The sequence below is a fragment of the Lepidochelys olivacea genome (assembly GCF_965140295.1).
Source record: "Lepidochelys olivacea isolate rLepOli2 genome assembly, chromosome: 2".
Lineage (NCBI taxonomy): Eukaryota > Metazoa > Chordata > Testudines > Cheloniidae > Lepidochelys > Lepidochelys olivacea.
This window is the reverse complement of record NC_140412.1, coordinates 187,075,979-187,098,592: the sequence shown is the minus strand read 5'-3', so window position 1 is coordinate 187,098,592 and position 22,614 is coordinate 187,075,979. Positions and strand designations below refer to the sequence as shown.

Genomic DNA, 22,614 nt, shown 5'->3' with positions numbered 1-22,614 from the left:
GACAAACAGGGCTGTTACTCTGAAACCTGTTACTATGTAAAGAAAACTTTGTAACAGAATGACTGAGGTATGACTTACTTTTCATTAACAGATGTACTATATAAGTGGATACTTCACTTGTAGTTGAACCACTCATGGAGGTTAACTTTCTTATGTGCAATACTAAAAGTTGAACATTTTTTCCATTATAAACCAGGATTCCTGAAGATTAATGTCTTGGCCCCCATAGATGACTTTGGGCTGAAATGTGATGTACAATTTGTCAATCTAGCTGTAAATTTTAAAAAATCCATCTTATAAGTATTTTTTCCTTGCAGCGTTGCCAGAAATTTTGAATGCAGTTTTAGATTTTTAAGATCTAAAAGAGGAATTGCTTAGTTCCCCAAATTTGTAGTATGTCTTTAATAATGATATGGCTTTTTGATACAGAAAGTGATGGAGAATTAAAAATTGCTGAAGTACTGAGCCATGTGTTTTAGCTGCTTTAAATATGTATTAATATTCTGATGCCTTATTTACTTAAATGCCATGCATTTGCATAAAAGAAGTGTGTGCCCATATTAATGGACATGTGGGGAATTATTAGGTTAAAGGGTAAATAAATGTCAGCGTTTGCATACAACAAAATAGTGGCACATATATGTAAATTGGTGGTTCTATCCTACATAACAAGAAGTGTCATTCTTTCAGCCTCATTCTTCTTTGGTGTTACAGTTCTTCTGGAAGAATTTTGCAGATATAGAATTATGAAGTGGTGGTGTAGTTAAGGCCCCAGACTGTAAATCAGGCGATCTGGGTTCAGTTCTCAGGTTTTCTCTGTGCTTCAGTTCCCCATCTGTAAGACAGGAATAGTACTTTCTTTCTCTCACTCTTTGACTGTCTTGTCTATTTATATTAAGTTCTTTGCTGCAAGGATTATTTTTTACTATCTGTATGAACTACACCTAGCCTAATAGGGCCTGAGTCTTGTTTGGTTCTTTTAAATGCTGCTATAATACAAATTAGTAGATGATTATGTGTTATGGGCTACTTACCACGTTAGTGGCTAAAAATGACACTGACATATGTGTATTTAATCTCAAGGCTTCTGAAGCAATAAAGCAGCTCAGGCACTGATATCTGAGGTCTATGGTGTTTCAGTGCAAGGAGCTGAAAATAACCACCCAACAGCAGTGACCTGATGGTTAGAAATAATCAAAGATTAGGGTGAGTGTATGGTCAGTCCTGCTGGAGTTGCTCTCAGCCCTGAGAGTAAAATCTACAGTCCATCATTTCCTGGGTAGCAGGGGCTGGCCCACTGGAACCGTGATCAATGTGCAGTCTGACATCTGAAAGGACAGTAGTTCATAATAATTCCAACAGCATCTCAGAACTGGAAATCTTCCATGTGACGTTTTAGTCTGTGTACACCCACAGAGTCTTTCTCCAGAGCAGGGGTGTCTAACCTGAGCCTGAGAAGGAGCCAGAATTTACCAATGTACGTTGCCAAAGAGCCAGAGTAATACGTCAGCAGCCCCCCAGCAGCTTTCCCCACCCTCTCCCAGCGTCTCCCACCCACCAGCAGCCCCGCCAGTCAGTGTCTTCCCCTCCCCGCACCGCCCTATCAGCTGTTTTGTGGCATTCAGGAGGCTCTGGGGCGGGTGGGGGGGAGGAGTGAGGGCAGGCTCAGGGGAGGGGGCGGAAAGGGGTGGAGTGGGGGCAGGGCCTGTGGCAGAGCCAGGGGTTGAGCAGTGAGCACCCCCTGGCACATTGGAAAGTTGGCGCCTGAAGCTCCAGCCCTGGAGTTGGTATGTATACAAGGAGCAGCATATTAACTTCTAAAGAGCTGCATGTGGCTCCTGAGCCACAGTTTGGCTACCCCTGCTCCAGAGCCACAAGAAATGGAATGGATGCTTAAATAAACTTGCATCTGCTGTTTGCCCCAGTACACATTGCAAGCAAGAACAGAAAAAAATCATACTCTTCATTTTTATAAGAGTGGTGGATGATACAATGCTTACCTGGCCTGTGTGTGCCAAAATTGGGCTGGCAACATTATCTAGCTAGGTCTCAGAGATCTGGGTAACAATCCATGATGGAATCAGGAGTTGTAGCAGCCTTATTCAGACCTAGTAGTGTGTGTGTGTGTTATGGGTAAGGCTAAGATTATGTAACAGAGGTCTCGTAAGACATAGAATCCGTGACTTCCAGAGACCTATGTGACGTTTTCCACTTCAGTCCTGGGGCAGCAGAGCTGGAGCTGTTGGATCATATTAAAGAAGTTCTGTATTAAAATCACAAATGAGTTTGATTCCCCATAGTTTAAATTCCAGGGTATTACTAATTAAGAGGTCTCTTGGTTTTTGGTACTGTTTCTCTCCCTCTATGTGTGAAACTTGCATGCTGCTAATTGTGTTAGTACATTCTAAGACAGAGTCTGTTCTCAAAGCAATTCACAGAGAGAGAGACTCAAAGCAATACTCTAACAACAGAAACAGCACCCAGAGACTCGCCGCCCTTTTGTTGTATTAACAATTGTGATTAAAATAGAGTTAGAGGATGTATGTGGATGGATGCTTGGTGTATGAATAACTGAATGATCAGGGAGGTGCCAGCCTAAGAATCCAGTGTCCATTGGCTGAAGAAGGCGTCAAGTGGAAATAACCAGAGGACCCCCCGGAGGGCTGACTGGAATCCATCCAACAGCCTCAAGAATGGGAGAACCAAAGAACAAGATAACATCTAGCAGCACGGAGCCGTCAGGAATGTGCTATCTGCTGATTGATTCAGCAACAGCATGATGAAGCAATTCTCATAGACTGGCATAGGAAGAAATTCCTATAAAAATAGACTCTAAAAAGTGAGAACTTTGCGGTCTGATTCTGCAAACCAACTTCCAGGACCATCAGATGAGCATCTGACAAGGCCCTGCTCCCTCCTCATGTCCAGGCCACCTGGCCAGTGGCTTGGCATGAGCAACTCTAAGGCTAGTAACTATGATAACAACCTTGCAGAACCTGTGTGTGTGTGTTTGTATGAATGAATGTGTGAATAAATATGAGATTGAATGGAATGCTATAACTAACTGCTTACTATGATTCTTTCTGTATTCACAATAAATGTGGTATTTTGCCTTTTTCCCTTTAATAAGATCCTGCTGATTTTTATTTTATTGGTATAACAGAGCTGTCAGCCGGGGGGGACTCCACTGCTCCCAGCAGGTAGGGGGGGACACGGACCCTGGAGCCACAGCAGTGGTGGGTGCTGGACCCCCTTCCATCTCCATTTTGTCACAGTTATTTTTAGTAAAAGTCAGGGACAAGTCATGGGCATCCATGAATTTTTGTTTATTGCCTAAAAAGAAAAGGAGTACTAGTGGCACCTTAGAGACTAACAAATTTATTTGAGCGTAAGCTTTCGTGAGCTACAGCTCACTTCATCGGATGCATAATGTATATATAACTGCAGTCATGAGAAATCCCCTAGCTACCACCTGAGCTGGAACAAGAACTGTACCAGGGGAAAGGATTCGACCCAAGCTAGGAAGGAGTCCAGTCTGTGATAGAAGCTTATTGAAACATCTCTGAGGGCTACTGAAGGGGGACAACACACCTGAAAGAATCATGGTGAACCAGTGACAGTTATCCACTGACAGGACAGCCACAAGAGTATAGCATTGTTTCCATACCCAGGCTGAAAACACAAGTGACCAGGAAAAAGGAAATCCGAGGACACACTGTGATGTCAGTGACTCACCAGTTCCTCCGCCCTCCCCCGATCTCCTGCTGGTAATAGCTCACCTTAAGTGTTCACTCTCCTTACAGTGTGTATGGTAACACCCATTGTTTCATGTTCTCTATGTATATAAATCTCCCCACTGTATTTTCCACTGAACGCATCCGATGAAGTGAGCTGTAGCTCACGAAAGCTTATGCTCAAATAAATTTGTTAGTCTCTAAGGTGCCACTAGTACGCCTTTTCTTTTCGCGAATACAGACTAACAAGGCTGCTACTCTGAAACCTGTTTATTGCCTGTGACCTGTCTGTGACTTTTTTATTAAAAATAACTGTGACAAAATCTTAGCCTTAATTATGGGTATCAAAAGGAGGCTATTAGATACTAGGTATAGTGATGTCGCCTAAACTTGCAGAATTTGTTGAGTTTAAAAAAAAAAAAGAGAGACACAATGCATGAATTTTCTTCTTGGCCTAATGAACTAGTGTTTTTTTCATAATGTACTTTGTTTCTTTTTTCAGGTTTTCTCAAACAATGATGAAGCCCTCATTAACAAAAAGTTACCCAAAGAACTTCTGTTAAGGTAATTCTAGTTAACTTGTGCATAAAGAGTTACAATTTGAATGTGATGCTTAGATTTGTATGGCTTAGTGAAATGAAATATACTGTTCTTATGTAAGTCTATGATTCAAAATAAATAGTTCATCTGATTTTATTTTTTGACAGTCCTTGAACTTACATTTTATTCTGAATGGAGAATGTAGCAAAATATATGGCTTTGCTCCGGAAATCTGTTTTAAAGTATGGTAATTACATTATACTGTTAAGTGCCAATTTATGCATTGGTAATCTGGTCGTATTATCAGATAAAGCAGTAAGAGACTATATTTGGAAAGCTTTGGTTGATACAGGATTCTTAAAAAAAACAAAAAAACCCAAACTTTTGGGGATCTAACAAAAGTGCAGATATTGTTTGTCTGCTCTGTTAACTGCATATTGAATAGACTAAAAACTTTTCCTTGTCACACAGTATTACCTTCATATTCTATATGAATAGCATTCTGTCCTTAATGCAATTATTCCAGTGGCTGTTTGGGCTTTTTGTTATAAAATCTCTTTTGTTATTAAAAATAAATGAAAACATGAAAGCTTTCAAAAAGTTCTTTTAATGAGACACCTCCTGTAACTGTTTTTTTGTTGCTGTGTGCTACATATAGTTCAAGCAGACTGGGAATGAAAAGAGAGAACAAGCAGACTGAGATTTTATTCATGCTAATTCAGCCAGCCTTAGACTTGCTGGAGTGTCGTTGTCTCTTCTGGACAGGAGTTAGCTACAGTGTATACTCAAAAAATACAATATGTGGTTAAAGAATTGATGGATGTCCCAGCTCTCACACCTGAATTGAACTTTATTTCAAATAAAACTTTAACCACCTATAATGACAACATCCAGTGCTGAAATATCTGAAGACATTCCATTTTTGTATGAAGCCAAACCTGGCCTGAAACAGACAGCTCAGTAGTTTGCTTGACATGGTTGTAGTTCTCATTACAGCACTTCCTTTATGCTAACTTGTCAATATATACTTTGGTGCAGTTGCCATTCTTTGTGGCGGTGTCACTAGCACTGAGTTCACACTACAGCCTTCATACATTGAAGAGAGGCATAGGTTAACCAATGTGTCCTCACGTCCTTCCGAATTTTAAGTGGAAGAATGCTTGCAATGCTTTGTATTTTCTATCTTGTTTTAAAAGGACTGTTCCCAAAATATTATGCATGCTTCAAATGTGTCCATTGGCTAGAACACTGCTATTCTTGTGGCAACAAAGAAACTAATTTATGTTTAAAGAAATTAGACTAATTTTTTTCAAGTAAGCTTGAATTTTCTTTAAGGGAAAAATTAATTCTTCACAGTGAACGTGGTGTAGCTTGCATCTACAGACTTGTTAGAAAATCTCTGGCTGTTATATTAACACACAGCACATTTCACAGTGTGCTATATTAATACATTTTAAAATATTTCACGTCTGCATATGAACTTTCAATTTGTCAACATTTTTTATTGTCATAAATATTTTTCACATCTTGAAATTGCAGAGATTTGATATGAGAACAAATTTCCAACAATTTCATTTTGTATTGTTGCATTCCAAACTTGTGACCCAGAGGCCCATTAGTGCCAGCTGTCAGAAGGTTCAAAGTTCTGTAACAGCAATTCCTAACAGGCCTGACAAATTCACTATAGCTAGCATACTGCTTTCATGGTATTTATCCATAAATTATGTCATGTGAAGTCTCTAATAAAAGTTTCTCATACTGATCCTCAGAATGATTGTGACATGTATTTACAGATGATATTTAAGGAGTTGTGTGTATGTACTGAAAATACAGTTTAAAGTCTATATCCAAGGCAGAGTTGACAAAGGGGTTTCTGCAAAACAAAGGATGTATATTCACCTTTCTGCCTTGGTTCACGTGTAAATTAAACATCATAAGCCAACGCCATGGAAGCCAAGCCTTGTTAGCATACAAAGTCAACATGAGAATATGAAGTCCTCCTGGAGACAGCACACCAGGGAATAGGGGGGGTCTTCTTAACTCTGGGGACAAACAATGATTTTGAGAAATGTAAGGGTAAGGCAAAAAGACACCTCTTTATCCTGCACCTGAGGAAGTAATCAGGGAGTACGATCACATTCATGATAACCGGATCCCAACCTGCACTGTTTGAAAGCACTGTGAAAGACTTCTGACGTGAGAGAAACTTCTTTAGGCAGAAAGTTAGCCTGTTAAGTTTAATGTTGAGAAAGTATACACTGATTTTGTTTTATATGTAACTTTCTGTTTCCATTATCTATACTCACGATCTCTTAAGTCTTAACCTTTGATGACAAACTTTATGATTAGGGCCCTACTTGAATTGCAGGATGATTGCCAAAAAAATTGAGGCTGAGCTGTGGATAAGTAACAATGGACCTTATTATTTGTGATAGTAAAGTCCATTATTACTTTTCCACAGGTTTCCACTGTTGGCCGCCCAGGGGCTGAGAGTGGGGGCTCCCACTGTCAGAATTGCTATGGAAGCCTAATATTGTGGAATCCACAATTTCTGCAGTATAGCAAGTTAAGTAGAGTCTTACTTATGATTTGCTTTCACTATAAATGTAGCTCAGTGCTGTGATATTATATAGGAGCTTATCTTCAGTTGAGTCAAACAAGCTGGTGTGTACACTATTCTCTTGGGGATAGCAAACTTGGTATTTCTGTGAGTAGCCAGTGATGGGTTGGATATCACAGGGGAATGCTTCAAAGGGGTTTGGGGGTTGGGGTATACCTATTGCTGACCTGCAAAGCAAAGTGAGGGCTATCATTGCCCCAAAGAGATTCTGTCCATGGCTAGCAGTTTGGTGGTGTCAGGATGCTGGCACACATTTAAGCATGAGCGAGCCTGTCTCTCACTGAAGGCAGGAGGGTAACAAGGTGACTCTCTTAGGCACCCCAAGAAAGCATCATAACTGTATATGGACTACTTGTTAAAATATAATTTGTCCTGTCCTCCTTCTAGCAGATACTTACATCTTAAGATTTGTCATGTTCCTGAGATACCTGCACATCTGACCCTCTCATGCCCTCCTTGAGGGCATCCACGTAAGTCTCAGGCCTCATCTTTCTTATGGTAGGATCTCACAAGTCTCTGCCTCCAGACCAGGGACTTAAGCAGCAGACTTCTGCAATTCATTATGATTATCTCAGCAGGTCTGACTTTAATTAACACCCGCAGTCCGGTAATTAGCCATTGTTCACTAAGCAAAGTACTGTTTGTTGAGAACAAAAACATTACAGAGAAATCATGTAATACAAACAATAAACAGTTTACATGTAGGTCTAGCTTACCAGGCAGTCATCCATTTTCCACATGGAGACCCTGATAGAATTCATGTATTTCAGGCCCGTTCTGTAGGGCCTGTCTCTTGTACAGTTTTCTATCAGTTCTTGGATAGAGTGGTGAGTGACTTCTCTCCCTAGGTCAGGGCAGTAACTTTATATGGCTTCAGTTTCTCTATCTGCGAGGCTTCTTGAACCAGGTCATACCAGTATATGCTATTTTCCCAGGGAAAAAGACTTCTACAGATTTGTTACCTGCATAAGGGATTTGCATTAATTACCACTCCAGTGATTTTATTTCATTCAGAAACTAATTTTTAGCTTATTCATTGAGCCAGCAATGCAATTATGAGCCCGTTCATAAAGATACACATAACATTTATAAAGTTGATACAGTGATCTTTGAATAGTCCATGTGCCAATTGTATCTTCAGAGTAAGATTATGAGTCTCATGATTTCCCATTTCCTTTTTCAGTTCTGCATTCCAAATATATTTGCCTTTATTATAGCAATAACCAAACACATCACTGTACCAGGTATCTTTCCTGATGCCTCAAGACCACTGCTGTCACACCTGGGGGGAAGGTAAGCTGGTACGGTGTATAGGTAAAAAGTGGCTGGTGGTACCGGTCTGTACTCAGCTGATGTTAAAGCGCTGCCGCGGCAGGGCTTTAAGGTCCTGGTTAAAGCGCTGCCCCTTTTGTGCCCCCCTATCCCAATCAGTGGCCCTGCCCCAGGGGTGGCACAAAAGGGGCAGCGACATTAAAGTGCTGTGGCAGCAAAGGACCATGCTTTAATGTCGTTAACCCTTTTGCACCCCCCTTGGGCTGCCGATGGGGTGGGGGCAAAAGGAGCAGCTGCCCTGGGGCTGCGATTTAAAAGGGCCTGCAGCTCTGGGCCGGCGGCTGCTACAGCAGCAGCTGCCAGAGTCCCGGGCCCTTTAATTCGCCGTTGGAGCCCCGGGCGGTGCGGGCCAGGCAGTGTGGATGGGCTGGCTGGGGGAAGCTAGCCCCCAGTCCTGCCCCTTCTTCCCGAGGCCCCGCCCCTTCCAAGGGCTGGAGCTGCCCCCCATACCGTTAAGTGTTGAATGTTACTTTCATGCCTGGTCACACCCCACTTATCAAAATTCCTTTCCTGCACCTTTTTCCTTGCAGCCACTATTCCCTTCCGAAATAATATTTTCTTAGCTAATCACCTAACAACCAATCAATCATTTCCAGTGTGTAGTCTGCCTGTTTTACAGTATAGATATTGATTTGATGTGCAGTCAGTCATACAAATGTAGTGCTGGAAGGCACCTCAAGAGGTCATATAATCCAGCTCACTGTGCTAAGACAGGACAAAGTAAGCATGGACATTTCTGGACAGGTTTTTGGCTGTTCTTAAACTCCAATGACGGGGATTCCACAATCTCCCTTTGAAGCCTAGGTCAGTAGGAGAACCTCAAAGATATGGACACCAGAGTTACAAACTGACTGGTCAGTCACACACCTCATTTGGAACCGGAAGTGAGCAACTGGAAGTAAACAATCAGGCAGCAGCGGAGAAAAATACAACCAGGTACTGTACTGTACCTCTATTGCATCTTAAAGGTAGGCACATCTGGGTTTTCACGGCACTCTTGTTAAGAAACTGGCTCTGAGATTGTCGCCTGCAGTCTCTCCAGGTGCACTATCAGCCTCGGGGGCTAAAACCAGCTGCCTGTGAGCCCCCCAGTCCACGCAGTCTGCTCTGAGGAGCATCCTGTCCTACTCACAGTGACACAGGGACGGCAGTTCCTCTGCCACCTTCTAGCAGGCCTCGCTGAGCCCCCACTGCCAGCCGAAGGCAGCCTGAGCAGGGAGAGCAGGAGCAGCACTGTGGTCTGCACCACTTTCCTGTAATCTGTGGGCACTGTTTCCACCCCCCGCCCCCCTTCGGCCCGGAGGGGAACAAGCTTGCACAGGTCACTCCAAGCCCGGGAAAGAAGCTGGCACAGACCGAGCTGCTGAGGCGGCAAGGGGCGGGAGCTGCTGCTCTTGCAGCTGGAGCAGAACCTGGCCTGGAGCTTGAGCTGCTGGAGCCATAGGTGCTGACTCTGTGGGTGCTCTGGGGCTGGAGCACCCACAGGAAAAAAATGGGTAGCCCCCCGATCAGCTCTCCCGCCACCCCACCCAGTGCCTCCTGCTTGCCTGCGGGCCCTGTGGATCAGTGCAACCCCACTCTACCCACGCCTCCCACTCACCATGATCAGCTGTTTTGTGGCGTGCAGGCAGGAGGTTTGGGGGGATGGGGGAGGAGCAAGGGCATGACGCACTCAGGGGAGGGGATGGAACTGGGCAGGAAGAGGCAGAGTGGTGCAGGGTGGGGCCTTGGGAGAAGGTGTGGAATAGGGGCAGGGCCTGGGGCAGAGCTGGGGGTCAAGCACTTCCTGGCACTTTGGAAAGTCAGCACGTGTGGTCGGGGCCTGAGCTGCTGCTGGCACGCTGCACTCTGGAGGAGCATCTCAGTTTTAAAGAGCTGCAGCCTGCACCGTGTGCCCACTGAAGTGACTCAAGCTTTGTCCACAGCTGTGCTCCTGAGTTTGAGGGGTGGGGAAGGAACGGGCACTAGTGGCAGACTCTTGGCCACTCCCTGCTGCGTGCTTCCTCTGGAGCCTGGCAGGCAGTGCAGAGAGCAGGGCGAGCCTTGGGGAGAGGTGGCTGTGGGCTGGGGCTTGTAGCACCAAGGGTACAGGGCAGGCCCACCAGGGTGAGCCCAAGGCAAGAAATAGGAGTAGGGGAGGGAGCTGCTTGCTAACCAGGCAGTGCTACCACATTCTTCTTTGAGTGCTTGCACATGTCTTTACCCACATAGGTTTGTTTGCACCTTGAGCACAGTTGACAGAAATTTTTTTGTATTCATCGGGTCGGCTCTAGTGCCCTCTATGAAGGGCCGTCCTGACCCCGTTCCCATTCAGTCCCTTCTTATTGCACGTGATGTTGGCTGGAATCCTTCATTGCTTAGGCAATTCTCTCCTAGTGGTTTTTCATACCAGTTTTAATGTAAATAATTGTTATAGTTAGTGGTTAGAGTAGTTTTTAGTAGTTCTAGGTTTTAGATAGCTTGGACGCCTCCGCACTTAACTTGCAGGCTTGTCTGCCTTCCTGGTGCTGGGGCATGCCTTGGTTGCCAGGTTTCAGGCCCTGCACTGCTTGTGGTAAGCCTGTGCCTTTGAGCGACCCTCACTCGAACTGTCTCAAGTGCCTGGGGGAAAGCTCATGGGAAAGACCATTGCCAAATCTGCTGGGACTTCAGGTTCCAGACCAAAAATGACCAAGAAGCCTGACTGAAGGTCCTCCACATGGATGCAGCCTTAAGACCGGCTTCGGAGCTGCGCTTGGACTGAACACTAAGTACCTCAGCTTCGGTGCGGAGTGCTCCTCCAGTGATCCAGGACTCTCCGTGCTGATCACCGTCCCCGGTTCCTAAGCAGAAGTACCACAAGCAATAAGAGAAGACCAGATTTCCGGTGCTGAAATCGAAGGGAGACAGGGAAAGAGATGTCGGCAACTTCAGTGGCACAGCAAGCTTATTCTTGTCCTCCAGTGTACTAGCAATCCTCCTGGTTTGGTGTCATCCACAAATTTTATAAGTATATTTTCTAAGTCACTAATGACAATATCAAATAGTAACAGACCCACAACAGACACCTGTGGGACCCTGCAAGAAACTCCTACCAGTTTGACAGCAAATCATTGATAACTACTCTTTGAGTATGGGCTTTCAATCAGTTATGCATGCATCTTATAGTATTTTCATCTAAACCACATTTACCTAGTTTGCTGATGAGAATGTCCTGTTAGACTGTGTTGAAAGCCTTAGTAAAATCAAGATGTCTCACATCTACAACTTCCCCCCCATCCACTAGGCCAGTAACCCTGTCAAAGACAAAATTAGGTTGGTTTGGCATGATTTGTTCTTCGCAAATCTGTGTGGACTACTGCTTATAATGTATTATCCTGTAGGTGCTTACAAATTGATTGCTCAATAATTTGTTCCGGTATCTTTCCAGGTATTAAAATTAGGCTGATTTGTCTATAACTTCCCAGGTTGTGTTTGTTCTCTGTTTTAAAGGTAGGTAGTATATTTGCCCTTCTCCAATCCACTGGGACCTCACCCATCTTTCATGAGTTTTTGAAGGTAATTTCAAAAATATTGCTTCAGCTAGTTCCTTAAGTACTCTGGGGTGAATTTTGTCTGCCAAATTGAATACATCTAACTTATCTAAATATTTTTAACCTGTTTTCCCCTATTCTGTCTTGTGTTCCTTCCCCTTGTTATTAATACTAATTGTCGAGTATCTGGTCATCATTACTCTTTTTAGTGAAGATTGAAGCAAAATAGGCATTAAACACCTCTGCCTTTTTGGTGTCATCTATTGTTAGCTCTCCTTCTCTGCTTAGGAGTGGATGTACACTTTCCTTTGGCTTTCTCTGGTTGCTAACGTGTATATATAGAAACTCTTCTTATTGCCTTTTATGTCCCTTGTTAGGCATAGTTCATTTTGTGCCTTAACCTTCCTGATTTTATCCTTACATGCTTGCACTATTCTTTTATACTTATCTTGAGCAATTTGTCCATGTATCCACATATTGTAGGATTCCTTTTTGATTTTAAGGTCATTAATCTTCTGTTCCACTTCCCAAAATTATATAATGCCAGTGAAACTACAGAAAATGGTCTCCCATGTCAATCTGAGAATTTCCGATTTCGAAAACAGATTTTGATTGTTGGGTATAAAGAAGTGTGTCTTATTTATAGGGTTTAATTTTTTTTTCTATGGGGTGTGTCAACTACTAACATGGCCAACATATACTGTTCTTAAAGAACTGTTTTGATGATCTGGTAAAGATCATACCTTCTAAAATGTATATAATTATCGGTTTAACCAAGAATAAGCATTTATTTGAAGTCTTATAAATTTATGAACCAAAAATAGTGTAATTAATATTGACATCAACCAGCAGCATTCAGAAAGTTCAGTTAAGATAACTAACGTTCTCCAAAATATACACAGTCTGAAAAACCAAAGGCACAGGTTGTGTCTGTGTGTAGTGTTAAATTTTTTTATTGTTTTTCGGTATTACTACACCATCAGAGACTCCAAATTGCTCTACAGACTATAATTAACATCCTCATTATTTTTCACTAAATTAATTCTATATCACCTCCTTTAATTAAGGAGTAATTCAATCTTAGTAGAAAGACTTTGCTCACTGTTTAGGAATTAGACAGTGAGTACTGCTGAAAGTAAAGTGATATCAAATGCTCTATTGCTAGTTGTCATAACAAAATTAGTTATTCTCCCATTTATAGTTATTTATAACAATATGATATTGACCGTTCTCTATTTTCCACATGTCCAAAAAAAAGTAATGTTTAAAAATAAAAGCTATTGTATTTTCTTACAATATTGATATATTTGGACTGTATAAACAGAAGACAATCAAAATCTTGTTTTTATTCATATTGAATTCTTTTTTCTTTAAACTTAGCTTGTTTCATGAAACTACTTATCTCCCTCTCCTCATGAAAATTTCACCTAAAACTCCACTTCTAACATAGTATTTAGGAGAAGCAGGTGCCAGTTAAAAAAAATAGCTTCTAAGATGTTCAGCTACGACAGAGTAACCAAGCGATCTTCTTACCGGATATGTTGTGCTTCATTACCATGCTCCCCTCACTTGTGTCGCATCTGAAATTAGACTGTAATCTTTTCAGGGTAAGGACTGTCTTTATATTTGATTTACAAAGTACCTAGCACACTTTATTGTAAATAACAGAAAAGTTCAGCCGTACTGAGTGGGGGGAAGGTCTGTCTGAGGTGGAAACCAAACAGACCTCTTCAAGTCATTGGATGCAGACACAGAGGATTGGGCAGGGCAACAAGAAGACATGTGGAGGGAATGAGTGTCTCCAAGAAGACATTCTTTGTATGGAGGGATGTCATAAATATAACGGGAAGGGTAACCACCTTTCTGTATACAGTGCTATAAAATCCTTTCCTTTCACCTGTAAAGGGTTAAGAAGCTAAGGTAACCTCACTGGCACCTGACCCAAAATGACCAATGAGGGGACAAGATACTTTCAAATCTAGAGGGGGGACAAAGGGTTTTGTCTGTCTGTGTGATACCTTTGCTGGGAACAGATCAAGGATGCAAGCCTTCCAACTCCTGTAAAGTTAGTAAGTAATCTAGCTAGAAAATTTTTTGGCTTGTAAAATTCGCTGTGCTGGAGGGAATGTATATTCCTGTTTTTGTGTCTTTTTGTAACTTAAGGTTTTGCCTAGAGGGATTCTCTATGTTTTGAATCTGATTACCCTGTAAAGTATTTACCGTCCTGATTTTAAATTCGTCTTTTAAGAACCTGCTTGATTTTTCATTGTTCTTAAGATCCAAGGGTTTGGGTCTGTGTTCACCTGAAGCAATTGGTGAGGATATTATTATCAAGCCTTCCCCAGGAAAGGGGGTGTAGGGCTTGGGGGAGGGGGGGATATTTTGGGGGAAGACGTCTCCAAGTGGTCTCTTTCCCTGTTCTTTGTTTAAATCTCTTGGTGTTGGCAGCGTATCAGGTTTTTAACCTAAGCTGGTTCCCAAGGCAAGAAAGAAATCTGTGCCTTGGGGAAATTTTAACCTAAGATGGTAAGAATAAGCTTAGGGGTCTTTCATGCAGGTACCCACATCTGTACCCTAGAGTTCAGAGTGGGGAAGGAACCGTGACAAGGGATATCATTGTTTCAATTCCAGGTGGGAAGGAGGCTGATCTATGTGGAGAGTGGTCTACTTTGTGTACCTTTTCTTGTTTAATGATATTATGATCTTAAACCGATATTTGGGTAGACTTATTCTGCAAAGAAAACAAGCTGCTTTTATAATTGTTAATTGCTGCTTAATGCCATTGTCCAAGCCAAAAGAAAAATTACCATATTTGTCAGCTGTTGTGTTGTTAGTTTGCCACTTGGCCAGGGACATTCTTTTCCTTGTGCTATTGTATTGTTGGGGACCAGACCAGCTAGGGCCAGCTGCTGGCCTGCTCCCTGACTGATTGTCTAGCAGCGCAGTTAGTGAGCCCTTTGCTGCTTTGGACCTGACAGTGGCCTTAACCCCCATTAGTTGCTGGTTTATCAGCCCTGCTTAGAAGCCTAGCCCCCACAGCAGACCAGCAGCTGCTGAACACATACCAGGCCCACAGCTGTTCTTGCCCTTGTTCGGTCCCTGCTCCTGCTTATTTTAGTCCCTGCGCCTGCTTTGTTCCACTCCTTATTCCAGTCCCTGCTCCCCTCTGGCCTCAGACTTCTGGCTTCAATCCCCAGCTCTGCTTCTGGCTTACGATTCTTACCCTCTAATTCTGGCATTCAGCTTCTGTCTCTCCGGTATTGATCCCTGGCCAGGGCCGGCTCCAGCGTTTTTGCCGCCCCAAGTGACAAAAAGAGAAAACAAAAAACCTTGCTGCCGAACACAGAGGCGGAGTGATGGTGTGGCCGCTGAATTGCTGCCGGCGACCGAAGAAGAGTTGTGTCCCTGCCGCCGAATTGCCACCGAGCGTGAAACGTGCTGTGACGGAGTTTGTGTGTGTATGGGGGTGAGGGGGATGTGAGAGAACCTGGATTTGTGCAGGAAATAGCCCAACTTGATTATCATGCACATTGTGTAAAGAGTTGTCACTTTGGATGGGCTATCACCAGCAGGAGAGTGAATTTGTGTGTGGGGGCGGGTGGAGGGTGAGAAAACCTGGATTTGTGCTGGAAATGGCCCAACCTGATGATCACTTTAGATAAGCTATTACCAGCAGGACAGTGGGGTGGGAGGAGGTATTGTTTCATATTCTCTGTGTATATATAAAGTCTGCTGCAGTTTCCATGGTATGCATCCCATGAAGTGAGCTGTAGCTCACGAAAGCTCATGCTCAAATAAATTGGTTAGTCTCTAAGGTGCCACAAGTACTCCTTTTCTTTTTGCGAATACAGACTAACACGGCTGTTACTCTGAAACCTGTCATTCAGTTTTAGTTCTGTGATCAATTCCTCTTTGTGTGTTAGGACAAGGTCTAATGTAGAATTCCCCTGTGTCGGCTGCAACACTTTGAGTTGGGAAGGCAACTCTTTTTGAGTTAGGAAATTATCATCTATCATGTTTAGAAATTCCAAGGGTGTTTTAGTACTGGCAGCATGAGACCTCCAGCATATGTCACTCAAATTGAAGTTCCACATGATCTCAGATTTTTTTGTACACATTGTAGATAGGAAGTGTTCATCTTGTTTCCAAATGTGATTTGATGGTCTGTAGTAGACACCAACTAGTACCCCTTCTTCTGGTTTATTTGTTAGGACATGGATCCGTAAGCATTCAAGATGATTTTCTTCTGAGTTATCTGTGACTCACAAACAAGTAAGGCCATTTTTGATGTAGAGTGCAACTTCTCCTCCTCTTTTGCCCACTCGGTCCTTTCTAAATAGGTTATAACCATTGATTTTAACTTTTCAGTTGTGTGAATCACCCCACCTGGTTTCAGTAATACCAGCTAGATCAAATTTATGCTCATGAATGAGCAATTCCCATTCCTTCTGTTTGTTATCCATGTTCATAGTATTAGCATATAGGCAATTCAGGAATTTCTTCTCTTCATGTCCTTTTTTAAATTTTGTTCTCAAGATCTGTTTTGTGCTGAGTGCTCATATCTTTCCTTTTTTTTACCCTCTTCTGTTGCTATTAGTTTAACCCACTCCTGACTACTCTGGCCAGCCTCTCCCCAAGGAGATTGGTCCCCCTTCTACTGAGGTGACAGCCATACAGCCTTCTCTCTCCATAGTAGGTAGATCAATGTTCCACAAAACCAAAGCCCTGCACCCTACACCACTTACCTAGCCAGTGATGAACTTTCTACTTCTGGGGGCATTCTGTGCCACAAAATAAAACATTCTGTATTTTAAAATACTGCAAAATTCTGCAAGTTTTATTTGTCAAAACAACACTACATAATCACACCAGTTTCAATTATTTTGGTAATTTATTTCAAAATACCTGTCACCAAGTATGTCTGTAACAATACAGACCCACACAAAAATCCCCCCAGGAGTAGAGAGTTAAACCCCTATGACAACCCAGTTCCTGTTTCTCTGCCCCCTTCTCCCCCCATGCCCCCCCAGAGCCCAACTAGGGGGCCAGACACCCACAACCCCTTCCCCTCAGAACACAGCCCTGGGGGTCCCCCCAGCCCAGATAACTGCAATTCCTCCCTCCAGAGCCCAACCATGGGGTCCCTTAGCCCAAATACCCGCACCCCCTACCCCCCAAGAGCCCAGCCGCAGGGTCCCCCTAGCCCAGATACCACAGTCCTCCCCACCCAATCCCAACTGTAGGGCCCCCTCCCCAGCCCAGACACCATCCTCTTCCTCCCAGAGCCCAACTGCAGGGCCCCCTTTGCCCAGATACCCACACCCCCTCCCCGCAGAGACCAGCTGCAGGGTTCCCCTTCCCGCCCAGAGCCCAGCCGTGTACCCCAGCCCAGACATCCGCTCTCTACCCCTCAGAGCTTTGGGTCTCAGGCTTGTGTGGAGTTTCCTGCATGCTGCTGTCTCCTTCCCTCTAGCTCCCTCCCCTGCCCCCGGCGGTGTCTTTTATGTGTAAGTTGGACTCTGTCAGGTCCAGCAACCCCTAGTGACGGCCAGCAGCACTGGAGCCCATTTCTGTGGGGGAAAAGGAAATTCTGTGTGCACAACATTAATTTCTGCAAAATTCTGCATTGCATAGTGGCACAGAATTCCCCCAGGAGTAACTTTCAGAATCTTCCGCCTTCTGTCATCTTTTTCTTGTGGGACAGGAGGGATCTCAGAAAAGATTGCTTAGATATCCTCCTTCAACATGTTTTTGAGTTCCCTGAAGTCATCTGTGAGATATCCTGCAACATAGTGTCATTAGTGCTGATATGAACCATCACCAGTGGATCCTTGCTTATAGATTTCAGAAGCTTATCCAATCTTAGAGTGACATCTTGTGTCTTAGCTCCAGGAAGGCAGCACATTGTCCTGTTGTCCACCTGTCCCTTGCAGAATTTTCTTTCGATTCTTTTGACTATTGATTCTCCAACAAGAATAGTCTGTCTTGGATGATTGGAAAACTCTTTGCAGGTAAGCTTGATTTTCATACAGGTTGGTCTGAGCTGCCATCCACACGTATCCTCTACATTTTATGTTCCCTTAGACCTGTTGGATCTTGAGTTATCATCCATAGTTTCCATGCTCAGGACCTGATATTGATTTAAAACTTCTAACTGTGTAGAATTCCCTGTCCTCTGTTGGCCATAGTCTGCCTAACCTCATCTGTCTCCAACCATGTAGAGTGCTGCCATGACTTCTTGCCTCTGGTGGTTACAAATTACCAGGCCTCCTCTCTGACTTCCTCTCTCGCTGATTCCTTTGTGGCCAGCTCCATTCTTTCTTGAATCTGAGGTATTGGTGTTTCATGAACTTGGTTGTCTAGGAACTCTTCAGCTTCTTTGATTCTTAGCAGTTTCGCAACTTGTCCCTCCAATCCATGAATCTTTTCTTTCAGCACAGCCCCAACTCACACTTTATGCACAGGAAATGCTTCTGTCTTCAAGCAGAAAAGAGAACATGGGACATCTGTTGTGGGTCACCACCATTCCATCACTTTTTATACCAAGTTTCCCTTGCTTAGGTAGGCTCCGACCCTGACCACCAAGTAGTGATTAACCACACAGACTTCAAACAGCTGGGCTGATGAAAGGTCCAGGGGCTAGAGTCTCATGGCCTTTAGCAAGGCACTGATCAAAGGTCAAGGGTTTACTAATAAAGCCTAAACTATCCTGAGGTAGTCTCCCTCAGTTTTCCTAGTTTTCACAATTTATTTTTTTATTTTGACATGAAAGCTTGAGAGTCAAGAAGGGAAAACCAGAGTCAATATCTGTAGGAAACAGCTCTTCCTTTGTTACTTGAATTGTGCTTTTCAGTTCCTTCATGACTCCAAGTTATCGATCTTTATAAACTCTGCAAAAACATAGATTCAGCTACATGCCCTACAAAACATTGGGCTATCCAAAGGTAAGCAATCCAAAACAGATACTTATGCTTGGGTCTCATACCTTAGACATCAGAGTCAAAATTGGCCTATCCAGCTAAAGGTTTACAGTCCGCAAAAGAAATACATCCATGGGACCCAAGTGGGTAGATGGACTCTCCTTTTGACAACTGCTAGTGATTTTTCTTGTATGTGAGAGTATACTGCTCTTGAAGTGCCTTACTAAATGGTACATATGCTTCCATGTTCTGTTCCTGTTCATACTCTCATTACTTCAACTTGCCATTCTGTTCAGTTTTTCCTTATTACTTCTGTTATTGGAAAGAGGAAAAATTGATAGAGGCATAAAGTGAGCTAAAGTGTAGTGTTACAATTTGTATTTAAGTGGTATATTATCATACTGATGTTAATCATTTTAAATTGTTTCCTGTCTCTTTTCAGAGTGATCTCTGGGGCAGGATACAGTAAGAAATGTCATAATGCACTTAGTGTTTCTTATCTATCTTAGTTACTTATATGGCCCCCATCACTTTAGTATCTCTGAGTGCCTCATTATCTTTAATGTATTTATCCTCACAACACTCCTTTAAGATAGAGGAGTGCTTTTACCCTCATTTTACTGATGGGGAACTGAGGCACAGAGAGGATAAGTGGCATACCCAAGGTCACACAAGAAGTCTCTGGAGCAGGTTATTGAACCCAGGTTTCACAAGTGCTTGAACTGCTAGAGCATTCTGCCTCTCCTGTGATCCTCTCTTGTTTTATTCCTTGCACAGAAATAGAAGTTAGTCAGATCTCTGAACTTAAGTGATTATTTTATAGGTTTATGCACTCCAGTGCTGTAGCCAGAAGAGAAACTCTTAGGAATAAAACATTAAATTAAATTCTAAAGGCCTTCGCAAGATCTGACTTTCATGATCAGTTTGCTAAATTCATTTGTCCAATCAAATTTCTTGTTCTCAAGGCCCCAAATGCAACTCTGACCTTGTCTATTGTATTTCCTTTGCTGTCTCTGCTCTCCTTGTGATGTTAGCCAGAGCATCCCTTCATCTTTTGCTACTCCTATCTGTGTTTCTTGTTCCCTCCTCTCATGTCTGAAACACCATACAAGTTCCAGTTCACTAAGCCATTATGCTCTCTTCATTCATATCCAACCTAATAACAGTTCTTCCTTGTCACTTTCAAAAACTGTGTTAAAGAATTTTTAAATAGTTAATGGAACTGAATATGTAACCCTGGTGCTTCCTCATGGTATCATCCTTATTGTTAATCCCATTAGGGTATTTACTGTGTAAAACACCTATTTGTTCTATAAAGCACGTAGTATGTTTTCTAGGGTGCTGTATAAACAATAATAAAGGGACACTGTGGATTTAATATAGTAATTTCAATATATTTAGTTAAGAGTAGTTTCAGAAGCTTTACCTGTATGTTAGCTTGCCAGTTTTTGTCATTTTATAACCATGTTTTCCTTTAAAAAAAAAAACATTACCCCCACCTGCAAACAAAACCATCTCACACTTCCTTGGTGCAGTCTGAAAGACCCATGCAAACAGAAGGACTAAGTAACTGAGGGTATGTCTACACTACGAAATTAGGTCGATTTTATAAAAGTTGATCTTTAGAAAGCAATTTTATACAGTCAATTGTGTATGTCCCCACTAAGTGCAGTAGGTCAGTGAAATGCATCCTCAATACCGTAGCTAGCATCGACTCACGGAGTGGTGCACTGTGGGTAGCTATCCCACAGTCCCCGCTGCCCATTGGAATTTTGGGTTAAGCTCCCAATGCCTGATGGGGCAAAAACATTGTCGCAGGTGGTTTTGGGTACATGTCGTCAGTCTCCCCTCCCTCCCTCCTTGAAAGCAACGGCAAACGGTCATTTCGCACCTTTTTTCCTGGGTTACCTGTGCAGACGCCATAGCACGGCAACATGGAGCCTACTCAGTTCAGCGGTGCTGTTGTGAGCATTGTAAACACCTTGTGCATTATCCTGCAGTATGTGCAGAGCCTTGCTAGGAGACGCCTGTGAGGACAATTGTGAAGAGGACATGGACACAGACATTCCTGAAAGCTCAGGTTGTGGCAATTGGGACATCATGGTGGCAGTGGGGCAGGTTGATATAGTGGAACGCCAATTCTGGGCCCGGCAAACGAGCACAGACTGGTGGGACCGCATACTGTTGCAGGTATGGGATGATTCCCAGTGGCTGCGAAACTTTCGCATGCATAAGGCCACTTTCATGGAACTTTGTGAGTTGCTTTCCCCTGCCCTGAAGCGCAGGAATACCAAGATGAGACCTGCCCTGACAGTTGAGAAGCGAGTGGCGATGGCCCTGTGGAAGCTTGTAACGCCTGACTGCTACTGGTCAATCGAGAATCAATTTGGAGTGGGCAAATCTACCGTGGGGGCTGCTGTGATCCAAGTAGCCAAAGCAATCAGTGACCTTCTGCTAACAAGGGTAGTGACTCTGGGAAATGTGCAGGTCATAGTGGATGACTTTGCTGCAATGAGTTTCCCTAACTGTGGTGGGGCGATAGACGGAACTGATATCCCTATCTTGGCACCGGACCACCTTGCCAACCAGTACATAAACCGCAAGGGGTACTTCTCAATGGTACTGCAAGCACTGGTGGATCACAATGGACGTTTCACTGACATCAACATGGGATGGCTGGGAAAGGTGCATGACGCTCGCATCTTTAGGAACTCTGGGCTGTTCGCATAGCTGCAAGAAGGAACTTACTTCCCAGACCAGAAAATTACCTTTGGGGATGTTGAAATGCCAATAGTTATCTTTGGGGACCCAGCCTACTCCTTGCTCTCATGGCTCATGAATCCGTACACAGGCAGCCTGGACAGTATTAAGGAGCAGTTCAACTGTAGGTTGAGCAAGTCCAGAATGGTGGTAGAATGTGCCTTTGGATGTTTAAAAGCTCAGTGGTGCTGTTTAATGACTAGGTTAGACCTCAGCGCAACCAATATTCCCATTGTTGTTGCTGCTTGCTGTGTGCTCCATAATATCTGAGAGAGTAAGGGGGAGACATTTATGGCGGGGTGGGAGGTTGAGGCAAATTGCCTGTCGGCCAATTTTGAACAGCCAGACACCAGAGCGATTAGAAGAGCACAGGTAGGTGTGCTGACATCAGAAAGGCTTTGAAAAACAGTTTAATGAATGGCCAGGCTACAGTGTGACATTTGTGTGTGTTTCTCCTTGACGCAAAACCGCCCCTTCGTGGAATTTACTTCCCTGTAAGCCAATCCCCCTCCCTCCTTCGACCACAGTTGGCAAAGGAAATAAAGTCCCTATTGTTTTGAATCCATCCATTCTTTATTAATTATTTTTAAAAAGGGAGATCACTGGCAAGGTAACCCGGGTGGGATGGGGGAGGAGGGAAGGACAAGGCTGCATTGCTTATTGTAGCCACACGACAAATCAAAGCTGTTCGAATCACAGCCTTCTGTTGCTTGGGCCATTCTCTGGAGTGGAGTGGCTGGGTGCCTGGAGCCTCCCCCTTGCGTTCTTGAGCGTCTGGGTGAGGAGGATATGAACTTGGCGAGGAGGACAGGTGGGGTTATACAATGGATGCAGGGGCGGTCTGTGCTCTTGTTGCCTTTCCTGCAGCTCCACCAGATGCCTGATCATGACAGTTTGCTCCCCAATTAGCCTCAGCATCTCCTCCTGCGTGTTCTGATCATGCTCACTGAATGCTTTCCTGGTCTCTGCCACCAAATGTCTCCATGCATTCAGCTGTGTCCTATCAGTGCGGGAGGACTGCATGAGCTCGGAAAACATGTCATTGCAAGTGCATTTTTTTTTTGCCTTCCAATCTGTGATAACCTCAGGGACGGAGTTGATACGGGGAGTATAGAAGCATTTGCACCTGCAGGGGGATAAAAAGGGAGAGTAAAATTTAAGAATATAAATTTCTGAGAACAAAAGGGAGACTTTCA

The 22,614-nt window shown here is 43.5% G+C and overlaps 1 protein-coding gene across 5 annotated transcripts in view; it reads left to right on the top strand.

Annotated features, from left to right (window-relative positions):
- The window catches only part of FBXL2 (F-box and leucine rich repeat protein 2), a 158,186-nt gene that overhangs the window by 24,971 nt on the left and 110,601 nt on the right, over window positions 1-22,614 (top strand). For all 5 annotated transcript variants that reach the window (XR_014710169.1, XR_014710170.1, XM_084618678.1 and 2 more), the window contains exon 2: window positions 4,237-4,298. Coding sequence is in view for 3 of the 5 variants with exons in the window: in XM_084618678.1 (XP_084474804.1) it covers window positions 4,237-4,298 (62 nt within the window). In the remaining 2 variants the exon portion in view is untranslated. The remainder of the gene's footprint in view (window positions 1-4,236; window positions 4,299-22,614) is intronic.